Source organism: Procambarus clarkii, chromosome 45, assembly GCF_040958095.1.
Source record: "Procambarus clarkii isolate CNS0578487 chromosome 45, FALCON_Pclarkii_2.0, whole genome shotgun sequence".
NCBI classification, from domain to species: Eukaryota; Metazoa; Arthropoda; class Malacostraca; order Decapoda; family Cambaridae; genus Procambarus; species Procambarus clarkii.
In genome coordinates, this window is record NC_091194.1 from 1,160,400 (window position 1) to 1,182,080 (window position 21,681).

A 21,681-nucleotide genomic window follows, 5' to 3' on the forward strand; every position below is an offset into this window, starting at 1 on the left:
GACTTGGGTAAATACTGGTTCAGTAACAGGGTTGTTGATTTGTGGAACCAATTGCCGCGTAACATTGTGGAGGTGGGGTCCCTCGATTGTTTCAAGCACGGGTTGGACAAGTATATGAGTGGGATTGGGTGGTTATAGAATAGGAGCTGCCTCGTATGGGCCAATAGGCCTTCTGCAGTTACCTTTGTTCTTATGTTCTTATGTTCTTAAGGTAAGTTAATTATGATGAGAAAGCACTAAGCCAGTATGGACGGAACAACGACCATCCCCGTTGGACCATCGGGGATCGAACGCCGACCCGCAAGAAGCTGTGGTGCCTATACATGACGCTTAGCTCATGCTGTGGTGCCTATACATGACGCTTAGCTCATGTATCGGCACCACAGAAGCCCTCCCTTCTCATTGTTCAAATAACATAGGTTCCCGTTATTAGGGACAGGAATGGCTGGTTTTTCGAGGTCTCCTTAGTTATAGGCCAACCACTAACCTTTCCCCAGGATACAACCCACACTAGTTATATAACTTCCGGGGTACCTATTTAGTGCAATTAAGGTTTAGTTTTAGTTCATTTATTATGCAACCCATACCCATCTTGTTTGGGCCCCATTTGTAGCTAGGGTGACTGATACTCATGCTGGGGAATACATTTTTTAACTTATAATTAATATAAGAAATTAATTAATAAGTGAATTGTAAACCGTAAAATATATAAAGTATTATAAATAAATTAACTGTAAACTGCATAATAATATAATGTGTATAATGAAGGTAAATAACAGTACAGTAATTAGCTATTGCTATGAACTAGCCTAATTACATTAATTAATAGTATCAGGTAAAGTAATAAGATAAAATTGTAACACATGGGCAGTTGCCTAGGGGGCTCCATATGTTGCCATGTTCATGCGAGATCTTTTATTATCAAGTGGATAATTACTCGACTGCCTGCAAGAAAGGCTTGGGATTAAGGTCCCATTTCAAATGATATTTATAACATTCTTATATAACAAACTGACAGCACACATCTCCTGTGCCAGGTAAGTACGACAGGCTCACCATAGCCCGTGCTGCATGGAACTTTTTGTTCAAGAGTACTGTAGATGAATCTAAAATAACAACATATCTGATGGTAGTGCCCATTATCTGGGTAAGGGGGCCACAGTGCCCATGAGCCAGGAAGGGGCCCCAGTGCATTGCCTTGCCCAGGGCCTATATTGTTATTTAGATGACTGGCAGGTGGCTGCAGGTAATGAATCCCTCCAATGTCAAACATTCCAATTGTAAACTATGTGAACAAGAGCTGGGACATACTCCAGTATGTCTCCAGTACATCAATAATACGCTGTGTGTATTATTGGCTTTAGTCATAGTATATATTAGCTATATCTAGTAGTCTAACATTGTTAGTAACTCGTTTTATATGTAACTTTACCTGAATAAACATTATTATTATTACTTACTATATATATTTTTTTATTTTTTCATTCTCATTTTTTTAATTTTCAGTTTTGCTTTAGTTTTATTGTTATACAGTATTTACATTCTCAGCATCAGGATCTTTGTCCAGATAGTGACACTAAATAAAGTTAGTCAACTCTCATACCTGAATGCTTGAGAGCCACAGGGTTAACAGCACTGCAAACCAGACATGACAGGGCTCACTCATCAAAACTTTTAAAAGACTGAACAATTTGAAAGATATTGAGCAAGACAGAAAACAGATGCTTTTTCACCCATAGGGATATAAACCTATAAAACTTCCTACCCCCACCCAAGTAGTAAATGTTAAAACTCTGCTGCAATTCAAAATCTAGCTTGATGAAATCATGAGAACATATGGGAAGGCTTTTGACAAGCACCAACTTCCTGCCCTCATTGAGGCCTCTAGATAGTGGCCCTCAGGTAAATCCAGGTAAATAAAATATCAGTTACATAAATATAATTTATATGCAGTTTAGGCATTAATCAGGTTGAAGCATCAACTTTAATGCAATATTATAATCAATTTGGCTACAATTTATAATGTGCTAACTTAACGTGCTGTAATGTACATTATGTTACACTAATTAATATCATAACTAAACTTTCACTAATGAACTGCACACATTTCATATGACACAGTGAAAATATATTCAATAATAATCTTGCATTACTTGCCTTTTCTAAAACAATTTACAACATACAGGTAAAAATACTTTCTCTACTTTCTGGGAAACTACTACTAAAAGTATCTAGCGGAAGCAAGTACAGTACATACTATAATTAGCTTTAAAATTCTGAAGTATAGTAACTTTTCTTTGGATGGGTACCGGAGCTTTTCATTCTGAATATAATTGGTTGCATAATGTGGAACAATTATTTAATCTAAAAATTATCTATTAAGGTCCTTGCAACAAACTCTATATCTAACAATACAGTATTTTTAACAGACACAATTTTATATTGCATATTTGTATAACAAATACAGCACACACTAATTACAGTATAATATATAAGCACCACAGTCTATGTTTAACTGCTCTATTAAATCTATAACCAAAGTCTGGAAATCCTTAAGGAAGACACGTTACTACTACAAATTGTAAAATAATTTGTAATGATACAAATTATCATTAAAAATTGTCAATCATTTTACAATTAATTAAATACTAGTACCATGTTTGTACTGTTACAATAAACTATAGTTTATAAATCACTGAAAATTTTTAATTCAGAACATCTCTAACAGTTCTAAATGTTAACATACTTCTCATTTAGTTTCATATATTACCACATTAAACTTGTAAATAAATTTTTTAATAATATTTATATTATGACTGAAATGCTCTGCTTGTTAGTGGCTATAAGTAACATACATTTCTTGTCTACAAATACTCCACTGTTTTATGTATGAAATGTGTATACTTTAATATAAATAAAACAAAACCAGTATGGTCCCTCTGAAGGCAAAAATATTATGTAAAAGAAGGCACTTATTCAATGGAGCTTTTGTTTCAAATGTTCACTTAGTATCCTCTTCTTTTACTTTTCCTATGTTAACATCATTATTTACCTTATCAATGTCAACAAAGATAATTGGTTCGTCACTTTCTGTAACCTTATTCCTTGTAGATCTTCTGACTCCAGATTTCTTGGAAGGCTCATCATCAAGATGCTTCAGTATGTGCTTCTCCAGTGCAGCCTTAATATTGGTGCGATAACTGCAGATATCACAAAAGAGGCTGCGTTCACCAGTGTGTTGCTTCTGATGTATATTTAGTAGTGACTGGTATGGAAAAATTTTGTCACACTGCTGACACTTAGGAAGCTTGAGAAGCCCAACATTAAAGGGCTTATTGTTGTGTAATATTAGTCCCTCAAGCTCTTCATCACTGTGGTTTTGCATACAATGCATGATCATTTTTGCTCGAACACTTTCTTTATGATTACATTTAGTACATGAGTATGGTAAAGCATCTTTATGATTACTCCTCTTGTGTTGTTTATAATGATAATTATCTTCAAACACTTTTTCACAGTAGTCACATTTGAACTCCTGGTGTGGCATGCCAAGCTCAGTGTGACCGACTGTTCCATCAATATTTACAGTACGCAAAATAATCTTGGGATTCACACAATTTTTGTGCTTACGATGAATATGGTCACGAACAGTCATCTTACTAGTAGCATAAAATGAGCACACACTGCACCCAAAGGGTTTAATGCCTGTATGTACTCGCATGTGCACTTTATATTTCCAGTTGTCATGGAAGACTTTAGAGCAATAAGAGCAGGTTGTCTGTCGATTTACATTACTCTTCTTTGAGCCAGTTACACTAAGTTGGCCCTTGGACCAATCACCATTATCCAATGATTCAATAAGAGCATTTGGGTGCTTCTCCCTGATGTGAACTACAAGATCTGTCTTATGAGTAGCCTTCATCCCACAAGTAGCACATTCAAAGCGTTTTCTCAATATATTTCGCCTCTTCTTTCCACCATGTGAAGTAGTGTCAGTTGTGTCTGCAGAGTTTAAGCTACAATCTGTGCTCATTTCCTCATTTGCTTCGTTTTTTCCATCTTCATTTTCATTTCTATCTTTGTGTTCATTTTTATTTCCTTTTTTGTTTTCATCTTTGTTTACATTCTCAGTATCTGGATCTTTCTCCTCTTTGCTATCCTCTGTAGATATATTTCTTTCTTCAGACTTCTTTCGAGCCTTGGATGAATATTTAAGTTTAGGCTCATCTGAATGTACAATAAGGTGAGAAGTGGTCATGTGGCGCTGCATGTAATCTCGAAACCTGGTTGTGAAGCTGCAAATATCACATGAATAAGGTCTTTCTTCTGTGTGAATTTGGATATGCTTCATGAGTGAATACTTTGAGGTAAATACACGATTGCACACTGCACAAGTGAAACCCGCCTTGTAGCCGACATCATGTCCAAGAGATACCCCATCTTCCAGTATAACTTTCTGAGGAGCTTGCTTTGACAAGCGATCATCTAAGTCATTCTTAACTTCATCCAGTGATACTGGCTCAACACGCCCCACTTTTAAGACATGCTGCTTGAATATATGGTTCTCCAGTGTCTCCGGGTTCACAGAATTGAAGGAACACACGTGGCATTCATAAAGCTTGGTTTCATGTTCCATCAGCATATGTTCCTGAAAAAAAATATGTGTATGTATATACAATATATAAATTAAATTATAAATCATTTACACCAATACACACATACTTCATATGAAATTAAATAAACAACCGTTGACTGCTTGACAGATGTTGGGTAGATAAAATTATTACTATCTTTCAAAAGTTATCATAATAACTCATGATAACTAATAAGCTAACGAGTTATCAGGGGCAATAATGTCAATTATATAACTTGTATTAACAATATGTCTAAGTACCTTTCCTCCCTTCCATTTTTACCAACTTCTATCTACACACGTTGTTTTATCTCTAATATATTACCATTTTGACTTCACATTCTCAGCCATATTCCCCTAAATTGTCCAATATTTTGTGTTTAACCTTTCTTGACATTATAGATATTCTTACACTGTCGCCAACTTCCTTACATTCAGACACTACTTTCTCTAGTTAAGAGTACCCACTTCCCACTAACATTAAGTTTATCCAACACTCCATAACCCGTCCGCACAACATTCTTCGGCATCTTTCACACGTCTTTTGCTAATACCTTGGCTCACAACCGAAGTACTGGGGTGCAATCCCTGGGCAGGACAGAAACAGTACGGCAATTTTCCTTTCACATGATGACTCTGTTTTCACCTCAAGTAAATAGGTACCCAGTAGTTAGGGAGCTGTTGTGGGTTGCATCTTGGAGATAGTCAGTTGTTGCCTAAGGGGGGGATGTCAATAAGCCTAAGTAGAGGTTTCCAATCCCCCAACAATGGGAATTACATAAACATATTTTCTACATTTCAATTTTTTTCCCTTATGTTCAGTAGACATGTATGAACTTATGCTCAAAAACTTTTTAAATACTATGTGACCTACAAAATGCTGACCTTGGTAAGCTTAAATGCGAATGGAGGAAATGTTTTAGATGTATCTTGGCTGTCCATCCTTGCACTCCATGTAATCTCCTACCAGGCCTGATGTCCACATCCACACTTGAAGAAATAATTTACAAATGAATAGAATAATTTTGTCTGAAGGAAATTGCCCATCCAGTCAACTCATTTTTTTTTTCAGGCTCTTACTTACTACTGGCCTCTCCTACTTTTCCAGAACTAAAACTTAGTTGTTAGTAAATACAACTAAAGAGTAAGTGATATAGTGGTGTAGTAGGTTTACAGTATAGAATAATATAACTACTGTAGTTAGCAGAGAAAGCAAGGAGACCCCTAGCTGGATATTTAAGTTATGAAGGAACAACAGTGTATATAAATGCATGACCATTTATGAATGAAGTTACTTGATTTGATTTGACAAATACTTTATAATGACCTAATATAAACTGCAACAATTTGCCTGCATCAATGCCAAAATCATAAACTATGGAACAGTGCCATCCATCCACCAAAAACTCCCATTTAACATTTACAAAAAGGGCACATTTTACCACAGAAATGTGCACTTTTAAACGTGATAAAGGCTAAATACATTTTTCTAAAAAAAAAAAAAAAAAAATGGGCTGTATGCACATGACAATATGTAATAATGTACTGTAAAGCCTGTGTCAATCTCTAATTCAAAAGAAAAATGAGGATACAAAGTAACAAGATCTCATCTTATGCGCTGAATTAGATTGTAATACCGTGACCTGAAACGGCGGTGATAAATGACTCTTATCAGGAGTTTTGGGGTCATTCCTTTCTAAGATACTTTATTACCTTATCATAGTCAATAAAATTCTTATTGTGGTAAGCAAAAAAATTCTTATCACCTACTTCAGCAATAAAGCTAACATCACATGACACAAAACTCTGTTCATCTTCATGACATCAATATTTTGGTACTGCTTCAGGTAGTTACTTTTCCAGGCTCTTCAGGGGCTATTATTTCCTCATTATTGTAAGGAACAACAAGCTCACCATCTTCATCTGGTACAATATTAAGTTGATTATTTTCTGCTTTTACATTATTCAATGATGTTTTATTTGCCTCTTCTTTTTCAGTTTTCACCGATTTATTTGATTTCTTTTAAGTTCTCTCTCGAGGGATCCTGATTGATAAGATATCAAGAGTAAGAGAGACTACACTTGATGAGCATGGTACTTCAATTTTGCCTAAAGTTCAGTACTAATTTATTAAGCAGTTTGATAGCACAGATCAAGAATAAATAACAGAATAGAGTTAAAAGAATTCATCAAAACAAACTAATTTGCCTCTTACACTGACACATACAACCAAAATATGGTTTGATGCATGAATTTATCTCAGAGATGTTTTAACCCTTAAGCTACTCCAATCGCTAGCTGGGATTTCTTTGCACAAATCACTATATGCAATTTTTTCTGATTTAATTTTATAAATATTTTTTGAAATGCACATCTCAGTGTAGTACTTTTGAATAGGCTGAACAATCCAAGGGTTAAGAAAACACATTAGAATAAATAAAATATTTACCATAGGACAAAGTTGCAACTGGCAAGGAAGGAATGTATCCTAGAGTGCAGGAAGCAAACTGAATCAGAAATGCTAAATTGTGAGTGGCTCGCAACAGCTTTCTTCAAGTTGTAACATGTTAACTGTATCATGTAGATGCTTAATGGTACAGTACTTGAATATTTTCAACTAATTTTATAAGGTACAAATTTAAGTGCTAAGTACTATGAAATTGCAAGTACAAGTACTTGAAAATTACTTGTACTTGAGCACCAAGTACAAGTTAGCATTTGAACCCAAGCCCAAACTAAATTCTACAAGGTTTGCATAATTATTATTATGCATTATGTATTATTATTATTAATTATAATCCATATGAATTATGAAAATACGATTTATAATGCAGTTTAAGCGTTAAGCAGGTTGAAGCATCAACTTTAATGCAACATTATACTCGGTTTGGCTACAATTTATAATATGCTAACTTAATGTGTTGCACTGTACAGAATGTGTGTTACACTATCTAGTGTCATAGCTCCAAACATTCACTAATCAACTGCACACATTCTGTATGCCAAAGTGAAAATATATTCAATAATAATCTTGGATTACTTGTCTTTTAAAAAACACTTTACCACAAACGGGTAAAAATACTTTTTCTACTTTCTGGGCACCTACTGTACTACAAAACGTATCAACAGGAAGAAAGTACTAGAATTAGCATTAATATTCTTAAGTATAGTAACTTTTCTTTCGATGGGAGCTGGAGCTTTTCATTCTGAATATAACTGGTTGCATAATGATGAACAATTATTCTATATACTGTATATAATTATCTAATAAGGACCTTGCAACAAACCCTACATCTAACAATATACTGTAGTATTTTTGACAAACAAGACTTTATATTGCATATTTGTATAACAAATACAGCACACACTAATTATAATATATAAGCATCACAGTCTATGTTTGACCACTATATACTGAGTCTATAACCAAAGTCTGGAAATCCTTAAGGAAGACACGTTACAGTACTGTACTGCTAAAACTGCCATTTCTAAAGATCATTAAAAACTGCCAATCCTTTGGTAAATCTTTAATAATTCAAGAATGTTAAGTTTTTCATTTAGTTTTAAGTACTACCCCATTATACTTATAAATAAATCTCTTAGTTATTCTTATGCCCAAAATGCCATGTATTAGCGGCTTTAAGTGCATTTCTTACAAATTCTTTCAAGTTTCATGTATCAAATGTATGTACTTTTTATATCAATATATTATTATTATTTTAATAAAATCTGTATGTTCCTTTGAAGGTAAAAATATTATGAAAGAGAAGGCACTTAGTCAATGGAGTTTTGGTCTTAGATGATCACTTAGCATCCTCCTCTTCTACTTTTATGTTAATATCTTTGTTTACCTTATCAACGTCAACAAAGATGATCAGTTGGTCACTTTCTGTGTCCTTATTCCTTGCAGATTTTCTCACTCTAGATTTCTTGGAAGACTTAGCATCATGATGTTTCAGTATGTGCTTCTCCAGTGCAGCCTTAATATTGGTACCATAACTGCAGATATCACAAAAGTACCTACATTCACCGCTGTGCTTCTTTTGATGTATATTTAGTTGTGACTGGTATGGAAAAATTTTGTCACACTGCTGACACTTAGGAAGCTTGAGAAGCCCAACATTAAAGGGCTTATTGTTGTGTAATATTAGTCCCTCAAGCTCTTCATCACTGTGGTTTTGCATACAATGCATGATCATTTTTGCTCGAGCACTTTCTCTATGACCACATTTAGTACAGGCATATGGTAAAGCATCTTTATGATTACTCTTCTTGTGTTCTTTATAATCATAATTATCTTCAAACACTTTTTCACAGTAGTCACATTTGAACTCCTGGTGTGGCATGCCAAGCTCGGAGTGACCGACTGTTCCATCAATATTTACAGTACGCAAAATAATCTTGGGATTCACATAATCTTTGTGCTTGCGATGAATGTGGTCACGAACAGTCATCTTACAAGTAGCGTAAAATGAACACACACTGCACCCAAAGGGTTTAATGCCTGTATGTACTCGCATGTGCACTTTATATTTCCAGTTGTCATTGAAGACTTTAGAGCAATAAGAGCAGGTTGTCTGTCGGTTTACATTACTTTTCTTTGAGCCAGTTACACTAAGTTGGCTTTTGGACCAATCACCATTATCCAATGATTCAATAAGAGCATTTGGGTGCTTCTCCCTGATGTGAACTACAAGATCTGTCTTATGAGTAGCCTTCATCCCACAAGTAGCACATTCAAAGCGTTTTCTCAATATATTTCGCCTCTTCTTTCCACCATGTGAAGTAGTGTCAGTTGTGTCTGCAGAGTTTAAACTACAATCTGTGCTCATATCTGCATTTGCTTCACTTTTTTCATCTGCATTTTCATTTCTGTTTATGACTTCATTTTTATTTACATTTTTAGCATCTGGATCTATCTCCTCTTCATCATCCTCTGTAGATACATTCCTCTCTTCAGACTTCTTTTGATTCTTGGATGAATATTTAAGTTTAGGTTCATGTGAATGTACAATAAGGTGAGCATTAGTCATGTGGCGCAGCATGTACTCTCGAGACTTGGTACTGAAGCTGCAAATATCACACGAATATGGTCTTCCCTCTGTGTGACTTTGGAGATGTTTCATGAGTGAATGCTTGGTGGTATATATACGATTGCACATTGCACAAGTGAAACGCTCCTTGTTCCTAACATTACGTCCAATAGATACCCCATCCACCAACATAACTTTCTGAGGTGCTTGTTTTGACAAGCCATCATCTAAGTTATTCTTAACTTCATCCAGTGCTACTGGCTCAACACACTCCTCTTTTATGACATGCTGCTTGAATATATGGTTCTCCAGTGTCTCCGGGTTCACGGAATTGAAGGAACACACATGACATTCATAAAGCTGGTTTTCATGTTCCGTCAGCATGTGTTCCTGGAAAAATTATGTATATGTATATACAGTACATAAATTATATTAGAAACCATTTACACCAATATACATATATATTGTTGGGCAAGATAAATTATTACTCCCTTTCAAAAGCCAATGAAAGCTAATGTCAACCCTGACATTATCAGGGCAATAATGTTGAATAACACTTGAATTAACAACAGATTCAAGTACCTGTACAGTACTTTTTCCTCCGTACCATTTTTACCAACTTCTAACTACATGCATTGTCTTTTTCTCCAACATATTCCCATTTTGACTTCACTTTCTCAGCCATATTTCCCTAAATTGTCCAATATATTGTGTAGCCTTTTGTGACATTTTAGATATTCTTCCATTGTCTCCTCCAACTTCCTTCATTCAGAGACTTGCAAAATTTTTTCCCTAGTTCAAAAACCCGCTTCCCACTAACATTAAGCTTATCCAGCACTCCATAGTGACAACCCCACAACATACCTCCATTTCCTTCACACCTTTCACTGTGCCCTCAGCTCATAGTAGAGGCACTGCAATTCAATTCCTGGGCAAGACAGAAACAGTTGGACAATTTTCATTTTACCTGGAAAACATATCACCGCCTCTGTTTACTAAACAGTTAAATAGATACCTGGGTGTTAGGCAACTGTTCTGGGTTGCATCCTGGAGAAGGTCAGTAAGCCTATGTTGAGGTTTCCTATCCCCAACAATGGAAATATGTACAGCAAAACAATCAAATTTTCTCCTTTTCATCTGCATCCTTTCCCATTCATGTACAGTACACATATGAAAGAGCTTATGCTCATAAACTGTTTATACACTATGGGACCTACAAAATGCTGACCTTGAAAAGCTGAAGTGATAACATCACACAACTCCATCTTCATGATATAAATATTTTGGTTCTGCATCGGTTGCAGTTATTTTTCCAGGCACTTCAGGGGCTATTATTTCCTCAATATTATAAGAAACAATGAGCTCACCATCTTCATCTGGTACAATATTAAGTTGACTATCTTCTGCTTTACATTATTCAGCAATGCCTTATTTACCTCTTGTTTTCAGTTTTCACAGATTTATTTAACCTGCTGAAAGTTGCTTTTGTCTTAAAGGTCTGCTTGATAAGATATCAAGTGTAAGTAATACAGACATTCTCCCTTTGTGTGGGGTGGTACTTTAATTTTATTTGAAGCTTAGTACATGTCTCGTACAACAGTTTGATAGTGGGGACCAAGAGTAAATTGTAACAGAATAGGTTCAAAAGATTTCTATCAGTTTGCTCTTTACACCAACAGGTGCAACCAAAATATGAAGCATGACATATAAATGTATCTCAATTACAGATACAAGTACTTTAACCCTTAATTAAGCTACTCCATTCACTAATTGTGATTTCCTCCTGTAAACAAAGTCCTTGTTTTACACCACAATGTAGTACTTTTCAACAGCAGAGCAGGCAAAGGGTTAAAAAAAAACATTAAATAAAATATTTACCATAAGACAAAGTTGCAACTGGCAAAGAAGGAATGCACTGCTCCCAAGAGTGCAGGAAGCCAACTAAATCCTAAAAGTCAAATTGAGAGCAAGCTGCAACAGTTTTTTTCGAATTGTAACTTGTCAAATGTGTTACATAGATGCTTGGTAGAATATACTTGAAAACGCTTACCAGTAAATCTTTTCAAATCAATATCATCAAGTACAAGTTCAAGTACAGTGCTGTTTGGCTACAATTTATAATATGCTAACTTAACATGCTGCATTGTATAGTGTGTGTGTGTGTTACACTAGCTAGTGTTACAGCTCCGAACATTCACTAATGAACTGCACACACATCATAGGTCACAGTGAAAATATATTCAATAATAATCTTGCACGACTTGCCTTTTTTAAAACAATTCATAACATGCAGGTAAAAATACTTTCTCTATTATCTGGACATCTACTACAAAAAGTATCAGGGGAAAGCAAGTATTAGAATTAGTTTTAACATTCGTAGGTACAATAACTTCTCTCTGGATGGATACCGGAGCTTTTCATTCTGAATATAACTGCTGGCATAATTTGCTTTATTTTATTTTATTTATTTATTTATATATATACAAGAGTTCTTACATTCTTGTACAGTCACTACTAGTATGCATAGCCTTCCGGGCAAGTCCTTAATCATATGTTCCCTGGAATATGACCCCGTAAAAAATCGTTTAACAACCAAGTACCCACTTTACTGTTGAGTTAAACAGAGGCTATAGTTAAGGATTTGTGCCCAGTAAATCCTCCCCGGCCAGGATACGAACCCAGGACAAAGCGCTCGCGAAACACCAGACGAGTGTCTTAACCACTACACCATGGGGACTGCAAATTTAAACAATTTGAACAATTACTAATATAAAAAATTTAAACAATTTAATTTAATCAATTTTAATTTAAACAATTACTATAAAAATACTTAACAAAAAATTTATATTAATATAAAATTATTAAGGACCTTGCAACAAAACATACATCTAACAACATAGTATTTTTAACAAACACGACTTTATATTGCATATTTGTATAACAAATACAGCACACACTAATTATAATATATAAGCACCAGTCTATGTTTAACCGCTCTATATTAAATCTACTAATATATACAGTATATTAAATATATATACTGTATATTATATATTTAGATTTATATTAATCTGAAGTCTGGAAATTTTTAAGGAAAACACGTTACTACTAAAAACTGCCGTTTCTAAATATCATTAAAAATTTTCAGTCATATGCTTAATCTCTTCTACAATTACTTAGTTGAATACTATGTACTGTAATAATGAACTACAGATTATAAATATACCTTAAAACGCATCAATTATTTGAAATGCTCCATATATTAATGGCTTTAAGTAATGTACATTTCTTATCTACAAATTCTGCACAATTTCATATATCCAAATGTATGTACTTTTATATAAATTAAATATTATTATTGATATCTTAATGAAATCAGTAAGGTCCCTCTGAAGGCAAAAATATTATGCAAAAGAAGGCACTTATTCAGTGAAGCTTGGGTTTTAGATGATCATTTACCATTCTCCTCTTTTACTTCTCTCATGTTAATACACCGTTGTTTACGTTATCAACATCAACAAAGACTGTCGCTTGGTCACAATCTGTAACCTTATTCCTCACAGATTTTCTAATTCCAGATTTCTTTGGAGGCTCACCATCAAAATGCTTCATTATGTGCCTCTCCAGTGCAGCCTTAATATTGGTGCCATAACTGCAGATATCGCAAAAGTACCTGTATTCACCATGTTGCTTCTGATGTATATTTAGTTGTGACTGGTATGGAAAAATTTTGTCACACTGCTGACATTTAGGAAGCTTGAGAGGTCCAACATTAAAGGGCTTATTGTTGTGTAATATTAGTCCCTCAAGCTCTTCATCACTGTGGTTTTGCATACAATGCATGATCATTTTTGCTCGAACACTTTCTCTATGACCACATTTAGTACAAGAGTATGGTAAAGCATCTTTATGATTACTCCTCTTGTGTTGTTTATAATGATAATTATCTTCAAACACTTTTTCACAGTAGTCACATTTGAACTCCTGGTGTGGCATGCCAAGCTCAGTGTGACCGACTGTCCCATCAATATTTACAGTACGCAAAACAATCTTGGGATTCACACAATTTTTGTGCTTACGATGAATATGGTCACGAACAGTCATCTTACTAGTAGTGTAAAATGAACACACACTGCACCCAAAGGGTTTAATGCCTGTATGTACTCGCATGTGCACTTTATATTTCCAGTTGTCATGGAAGACTCTAGAGCAATAAGAGCAGATTATCTGTTGGACTATATTACTCTTCTTTGAGCCTGTTACACTAAATTGGCCCTTGGACCCATCAACATTACCCAATGATTCATTATGAACATTTGGGTGCTTTTCCCTGATGTGATCTACAAGATCTGTCTTATGAGTAGCCTTCATCCCACAAGTAGCACACTGAAAGCGTTTATGCAATAAATTCCGCCTCTTCCTTCCACCATGTGAAGTAGTGTCTGCAGAGTTTAAGTTACAATCTGTGCTTATATCCTCATTTGCTTCATTTTTTTCACCTTCATTTTCGTTTCTATATTTGTGTTCATTTTTATTTACAATCTCAGTATCTGGATCTTTCTCCCCTTCATCATCGTCTGTGGATACATTTCTTTCTTCAGACTTTTTTCGATTTGTGGATGAATATTTAAGTGTAGGCTCATCTGAGTGCACAATAAGGTGAACACAAGTCATATGGCGCTGCATGTGCTCTCGATACCTCGTAGTGAAATTGCAAATATCACATGAATATGGTCTCTCTCCTGTGTGACTTTGGACATGAAACATGAGTGAACGCTTACTGGTAAAAATACGATTGCACATTGCACAAGTGAAATGCACCTTGTTGCTGACTTTACATCCAAGAGATACCCCATCCTCCAACATAACTTTTCGAGGTCTTTGCTTTGACAAACGATCATCTAAGTCATTCTTAACTTCATCGAGTGATACTGGCTCAACACATTCCTCGTTTACGACATGTCGCTTGAATATATGGATCTCCAGTGTCTCCGGGTTCCCAGAATTGAAGGAACACACATGACATTCATAAAGCTGTTTTTCATGTTCCATCAGCATGTGTTCCTAGAAAAAATATGTACAGTATATGTATATATAATATATAAATTATATTAGAAATCATTTACACCAACATACACACACTTCAGATGAAATTAAATCAACATCCAGTTGACTGCTTTCCAAATGTTGGGCAAGATAAATTATTACTTCCTTTCAAAAGCAAATGAAAGCCTATGTCAATCCTAACATTATCAGGGCAATAATGTTGACTATAAAACTTGTAATTGTAATTAGCATGTCCAAAATGCTAATACAAGTTAATTTAAAAGTACAGTACTTTTCCTCTGTACTATTTTTACCAACTTCTAACTACATGCATTGTCTTGTCTCCAACATATTCCTATTTTGACGTCACTTTCTCAGCCATATTTTCCTAAATTGTCTAATATTTTGTGTAACCTTTTGTGAAATTTTAGATATTCTTCCATTGTCTCCTCCAACTTTCTTACATTCAGAGACTTGCAAAAAATTTTCCCTAGTTCAAAAACCCGCTTCCCACTAACATTAAGCTTATCCAGCACTCCATAGTGACACAATCCCACAACATTCTTCCACTTTCCTTACATCTTTCACTGTCTCCTCGGCTCATAGCAAAAGCACTGCAATTCAATTCTTGGGCAGGACAGAAACAGTTGGGCAATTTTCATTTCCCCTGGTGCCTCTTTTCACCAAGCAGTTAAATAGGTACCTGGGAGTTATCGTTGTGGGTTGCATTCTGGAAAAGGTGAGTAGTTATCTTGAGGTTATCTTGAGATGATTTCGGGGCTTAGCGTCCGTGCGGCCCGGTCCTCGACCAGGCCTCCTTTTTGTTACACCCCCCCAGGAAGCAGCCCATAGCAGCTGTCTAACTCCCAGGTACCTATTTACTGCTAGGTAACAGGGGCATCAGGGTGAAAGAAACATTTTGCCCATTTGTCTCCGCCTCCACTGGGGAAGTAACCCAGAACCTCAGGACCACGAATCTGAAGCGCTGTCCACCCAGCTGTCAGGTGATAGGGGGACATCAATAAGCCTTAGTATATGTTTCCTGTTCCCAATAACAGGCATTATATAATCTCAAATTTTCTCCATTTTTCTCTTCATGTACAGCATACATATGAATGAACTTATGCTCAATTTTCTTTTATAAACTATGGGACCTACAAAATGCTGACCTTGGTAAGCTTAATTGTGAATGGAGCAAATGTTTTACACATATCTCGGGTGTCCATCCTCGCACTAATTGCAATCTCCTAACAGGTTTGATGTCCACACCTACACTTGAAGAAATAATTCACAAACAACAATTTTTCCTGAAAGGAATCACTCATCTAGTAAATTCAATAAAATCATTTTTTCAGGCACTCACTGATTACTGGCCACTCTTACCTATCCAGAAATAAACTTAAGTGTTAGGAAATACAACATAAGCAAGAGCAGGTCTACAGTACAGGATAAAAACTAATTAGCAGAAAAAACTCCCACCTCCAAGCTGGATATTTATCCAGTCGTCAGGCCCCCGCAGCGCTCGTAGTCCTAAGGGCCCGGGTTCAATCCCCAGCAGAGGCGGAAACAAGTGGGCAGAGGTTTCTTTCACCCTGATGCTCCCTGTTCACCTAGCAGTAAATAGGTACCTGGGAGTTAGACAGCTGCTATGGGCTGCTTCCTGGGGATGTGTGTGTGTGAAAATTAAGATTAAGGACTTGCCTGAAATGCTATGCATGCTAGTGGCTGTGCAAGAATGTAAGAATTCTCGTTCGTTCATGTGTGTGTGTGTGTGTATATATACAGTACATATACAATATTATATATATATATATATATATATATATATATATATATATATATATATATATATATATATATATATATATACACACATATATATATAAATAAAATAAAAAATTATAGCTATGAAGAAACTACTGTCACAGTGAGATGGATTGCTAGCAGGCATTTTGACTCCAATTAAAGTCAGATTGATGTTAAATGAGCAGTGTGTTTGGAGTGATTTTGAGCTGGGATAGCCCCCAGAACCTGTTGATGATGAATACCAAGGGTTTAAAAATATCTATAATGTCATGGTATGAATTGTTTATATTACTTTTACTTTTAATTGTTTTATATAAATTTTGTGATATAAATTGTGCTAATGGATGTCCTACTGCTCTAATGGTAAACATCATTTTATTTTTACAAAGAATTTACAATTTACAATGCTTTACAATTTTGCAATTTACAATATTTTTACAACCTGTAAGTTTGATTTAGATTGCTATACGTGTGTTTAGTTGAGCCAGTAATGTAATTATCTGCTTAATATGTTATGAATAAAGTTTCTGATTTTGATAATGTCAATGTGCTATGCTGTTTTTGTGACTTATTTAACTAGAGTCTGTAATTTTGATGTCAACTTGCTAAACTGCTAAACACTCATTTATGAATAAAGTTATTTAATTTGATTTGATTTGACAAACAAATACTGTACAGTGACGTAAGAAACCGATCCCTCGATCGTCATCGCCCTTCAATCAACAACATAAGAATCTACAACTGTCCGCCTGCATTTATGCCACAATCATGAGCCAGGGAACAGTGCCGCCCATCCACCATGAGTGATCATATCCACCAAAAACTCCGTCTTACCATTTACACATCCTGAAGTATTACAGGGCAATTTTTACCACACTTATGCATTTGTAAATGTGATAAGAGGCCAAATGCATTTTCCTATAAAAAGATGTATAAATGGTAATGAAGGCTAATAGATCAGCCTCGCATTTCATGTTATCACCCGATTCCATGTATGACTAACCATCCCGAGTGATGGGGATATTAGATGAACTTATAACTAGTTTTTGACCTACACAATGTAATCTTTCACATAGAATAGGGTAGCAGCACATTGCTGTGTATACCTAAGCTTGTTAATACAAAACGAATATGTAATAAGCATTATTGCATATGCAATACAGCCAGTGCACATCTCTAAATCAAAAGAAAATGGGAACACATGCAAGTAACAAGGTCTCACCTTATGTGTTGAATTAGATCGCAATACCTTCTGAGATGGTGAAGATAAAGGATCCTCATCAGGACTATCCGAGTTATCCCTTTCCAAGATAACGCAATCCTCTTCATGGTCAATGAAATCCTTTTCATGGTCAATAAAATTCTTATCAAGGTCAATAAAATCCTTATCATGGTCAATATCCTTATGGTCAATAAAATCCTTATCATGGTCAATACAATCTTTATCTATCTCAATGATACTATTAACATCGTGTGACACAATACCCTTTCTGTCTTCATGATATAAATATTTTGGTACTGCTTCAGGTGCAATTATTTTTCCAGGCTCTTCAGGGACTATTATTTCCTCAGTATTATCCGGAACAATGAGCTCACCATCTTCGTCTGACATAGTATTAAGTCTGCTATTTTCTACTTTTACATTACACAATGATGCCTTATTTGCCTCTTCTTTTTCAGTTTTTACCAATTTATTGCAATTTTTGGGTGTTTCAGCATTATTAGTATTCTTGTTATTGACAGCCTTTTGTTTAGTTTTGTTGATGTTAGCCGCTTCCTGATTAATGCTTTTCGTCGTTTCCTGTTTAATGGTTTTAGCTACTTCCTTTATTCTTTTATGGGGAGAGTGTGCTTCAGTCTGGTCCCGACTCTGGCCACTAGATTCCTCTTCTCTTGCTCTCTTTCCCGACGTGGGTTGTGAAGAGACAGATTGCACTATGTTCTGATCCTTTCCTGGCAATTCATTTTTTTTGTTTTTTGGTGACATTTTCTTATTCTTCTTTTTATCCTCCTTTCTGAAAAACACAAAGTATTCAGCTTTCTAACAATAATTTTGGTATTAACATACAAGTGATAACTGAAAATATGCAATAATACTCTTATTATAGATATAAAATTAAAGTATAGAGAGGGTTGTTACATAAAAGCAATTTTGAATTATTTCATCATGCAGAAAAAGTACTACTACTGTACACCCGAGACGAGGTAATGCATCTTTGATGTGGCTGAAAATAAATGAGGACGAGTGAGAGTAATTTGTATAGTTAAAAACCCATGGAACCGCCTACCTGTCGAAGCTGTAGATAATAATTATTATTATTTACAGCTTCAAATGTCAAAACATTACTTCAGTTCAAAGTCCTCAGGAACAATGGTGGTGGGGGGGTGGCTGAACTTCTGACAAGCCGCCGTTTCCTGTCCCCATCAAGGCCCCTAGACAGACGTTGGCCCTCAGGTAAAACCAGGAATTCTCGTGCTTTGAGGACCTTGTAGCCTCCACACTTGCTCATACTCACACACAACCTCAATGTGGCACAGTTTAGTTATTTGAGTGATAAATTAGCCAGGTATGAGTAACTGAGAGCAGTGTGAGGGATAACTGAGAACAGTGTGTGTGTAACTGAGGGCAGTATGAGAGTAACTGAGGGCAGTATGAGTAACTGAGGGCAGTATGAGAGTAACTGAGGGCAGTATGAGTGCAACTGAGGGCAGTATGAGTAACTGAGGGCAGTATGAGTAACTGAGGGCACTATGAGAGTAACTGAGGGCAGTATGAATTACTGAGGGCAGTATGAGAGTAACTGAGAGCAGTGTGAGTGTAACTGAGAGCAGTCTGAGGGTAAATGACAGCAGTATGAGGGCAAATGAGATCAGTATGAGGGCAAATTAGAGCAGTATGAGTGTAACTGAGGATAGTGAGAGCAAGAATAACACCAGACAAGTCCACGGGTCGGCTTTCAGAGATTCATAACATGGCTGGTCGCCCCCCACCTAAGGAGTCCCTCACCATTATATTCAAACATTCCCACTAAACCTCGCCCCCGTAAACCCTTTTATCCATCACCAGGTAACAAGCACCACACAAGCCAGCAGACACCACCCATATAAACCACAGACACGCCTCCGTAACACCCACAAAGCCAGAAATACTACCAGCACGGGTCGAGTGAAAGGAAGCAGCGGGTCCCACACAACACAAACATCAGTAAACTGAAATGGCCGTGAATTTCACGTAGAGTAAACCTTCACAAAATTAATACTTTTAGAATGATTTACAAGAGTTTAATACAACTACAGTACTACTATAATGAATATATATGTGTGTATACATATATATATGTATACATATACTGTATGCATATAAAGACATATATATATATATATATATATATAAATATATGTAGTGTATACACATGTGGGAGTATTAGGGTGGTCTCCATATACCGTGCGTGGGGCTCCTTCAGTGGGTTGTGGCTAATATAACCCAACTGGTGCATTCGGCGAGATACGGTCCGCAAGGACACGCCACTGAACACCTCAGGGTTCGTCTCCTTCACTAGCCTCGCCGTAACGCGTGGCGTTCTCTCCAATGAACGTTTTAGAACGTTTACAGACCACGAAGAGGTCTTTCTGGGGCGACCTGACCGAGGTTTCTGTGTTGGCGTCTCACCGCTGTTTTCCTCTCTGAAACGAGCACAGTACTTCTTCACTGTCGACTTGGCCACGCCGACCAACTCGCTGATTTTCTTAGTTTGGTGGCCTGTCTTCTTTAAGGCAATGATCCGAGCAATGGTTTCTCTGCTTAGGTCCTTGATAGGTGCCATGATAACGAGGCACGGTCAAACAGCAGCATATAGCTCTGATTATCATGATATATCCTGCAGGCTACTAGACGTTTTGACTTTTGGTAGCTACCGACAGCTAACGGATGCAGTGACGTCATGTAACCGCTGCATACTTTTGTCTAAAATTGTTTACCCACAAGATGATTAATCTTCTTTGCCATAAGTATGCGGCCCCCTCGAGCCGCATACTTATGGCAAAAGTATGCCTGCAAAAGTAATGCGGAAACTACTCGCTTCATACTTTTGACGAGTACTGTACATCAATGAATGATGAAAATATTACAAACCACGTTATCATAGTTGCAGATGGCACTAAGATCTATGGCATATTAAGAAACGAAAAGATATAAAGGCCTTACCAAGAGAGACACATAAACTCTATAAATGGCCAGAAGACTGGCTTATCAAAACTGAAAAATGCAAGACCTTGTATGTAGAGCATAAAAATGCACATTACAATTTTCATACAATGAATAATTATACCATACATATGCAGCGATTTGATGAACAAAAGAACCTAAATGTCGTGATCCATCAGTCACTGAAAGTGGCACAAGAAGTGGGTTCTGCAAAGAAAAGAAATGGTTCTCAACCACTTAGACGGTCAGGGATTGAACACCGGCCTTCAAGAAGCAAGACTATGGCTCTACCGTCCAGTCTAAGTGGTTGGTCAAACTTAGAAATAGTCAAACGAACCTAATTTGACTTTAAGGAAAATAAAGATGTTATTCAACTGTACACTCTCTGGTGCTTCTCTATCTGTATTACTGTATGACTGTATCAAAGCATGGAGACCTCATCTTCAAAGGACATATCTGCTTTTGTGAAATTCAACACGGAGTGATAAAAATCATTCCATAACTAATTCAGTCGACTTTTATACTAGGAACGGTTGAGGGCTATAGAATTAAGACCACTGCCACCACACATGACAGGGCTGATATCTCATCGAAACTTTTAAAATACTAAACATGTTGGATGATATTTACCTTCTTTATAAGGTAAAATGTAACGCACATGGGACAACATCTTCAAGCTCATCAAACCACAATGTAGGACAGAGAACATACACTTTTTCACCTATAAGGTTATAAACTTTTGGAACCAGTACCAGCCAAGACCATAAATGCCAATTAAGACATTACTTCAGTTTAAAACCCAGATAACAAATCAACAGGAGGGATCAGTTCTTGCTCTGTGCATCAGTTGTGTTGTTTATAACTGAGGTTACAATATTCCTAGTATATATTTTGCATGCTGGGTATAGTGGCTATATAGTTGTAGTGTGGGTAAGTGAAAGTTAAGTATATGATAAGGA

General features: G+C 36.1%; 2 protein-coding genes across 3 annotated transcripts; both read right to left on the bottom strand.

The window, feature by feature from the left end:
* Positions 1–1,928: 1,928 nt before the first annotated feature.
* LOC138350436 (zinc finger protein 41-like) lies at positions 1,929–6,924 on the bottom strand. Of its 2 annotated transcripts, XM_069301078.1 has the most exons (3): positions 6,404–6,924; positions 5,519–5,623; positions 1,929–4,648 (listed from the first exon to the last, which is right to left on the bottom strand). In XM_069301078.1, the coding sequence occupies exons 2-3, from the start codon at positions 5,573–5,575 to the stop codon at positions 3,002–3,004; spliced, it is 1,704 nt and encodes a 567-aa protein (XP_069157179.1). In that variant the 5' UTR covers positions 5,576–5,623; positions 6,404–6,924; the 3' UTR covers positions 1,929–3,001. The 2 variants fall into 2 exon arrangements, with proteins under 2 accessions (XP_069157179.1, XP_069157180.1); XM_069301079.1 differs by lacking the exons at positions 5,519–5,623; positions 6,404–6,924 and adding an exon at positions 5,188–5,349.
* A 136-nt stretch (positions 6,925–7,060) lies between these two features.
* Positions 7,061–20,342, bottom strand: LOC123769955 (zinc finger protein 271). The gene is made up of 3 exons (XM_045761462.2): positions 19,963–20,342; positions 17,741–18,533; positions 7,061–10,056 (listed from the first exon to the last, which is right to left on the bottom strand). Exons 1-3 carry the CDS (start codon positions 20,340–20,342, stop codon positions 8,437–8,439), a joined length of 2,793 nt encoding a protein of 930 aa, XP_045617418.2. The 3' UTR covers positions 7,061–8,436.
* Between the last annotated feature and the right edge of the window lie 1,339 nt (positions 20,343–21,681).

What these genes read in the sequence shown, in the direction of transcription:
- LOC123769955 (XM_045761462.2), bottom strand. Translation starts at nt 20,342, where the DNA reads ATGGCACCTATCAAGGACCTAAGCAGAGAAACCATTGCTCGGATCATT. An exon ending in CTGAAGGAGCCCCACGCACG is followed by an intron (nt 18,534 to 19,962) that starts GTATATGGAGAC and finishes TGTGTTTTTCAG; the next exon opens with AAAGGAGGATAAAAAGAAGA. An exon ending in GATCTAATTCAACACATAAG is followed by an intron (nt 10,057 to 17,740) that starts GTGAGACCTTGT and finishes TAATTTTTCCAG; the next exon opens with GAACACATGCTGACGGAACA.
- LOC138350436 (XM_069301078.1), bottom strand. Translation starts at nt 5,575, where the DNA reads ATGGACAGCCAAGATACATCTAAAACATTTCCTCCATTCGCATTTAAG. An exon ending in TCGCATTTAAGCTTACCAAG is followed by an intron (nt 4,649 to 5,518) that starts GTCAGCATTTTG and finishes ATTTTTTTTCAG; the next exon opens with GAACATATGCTGATGGAACA.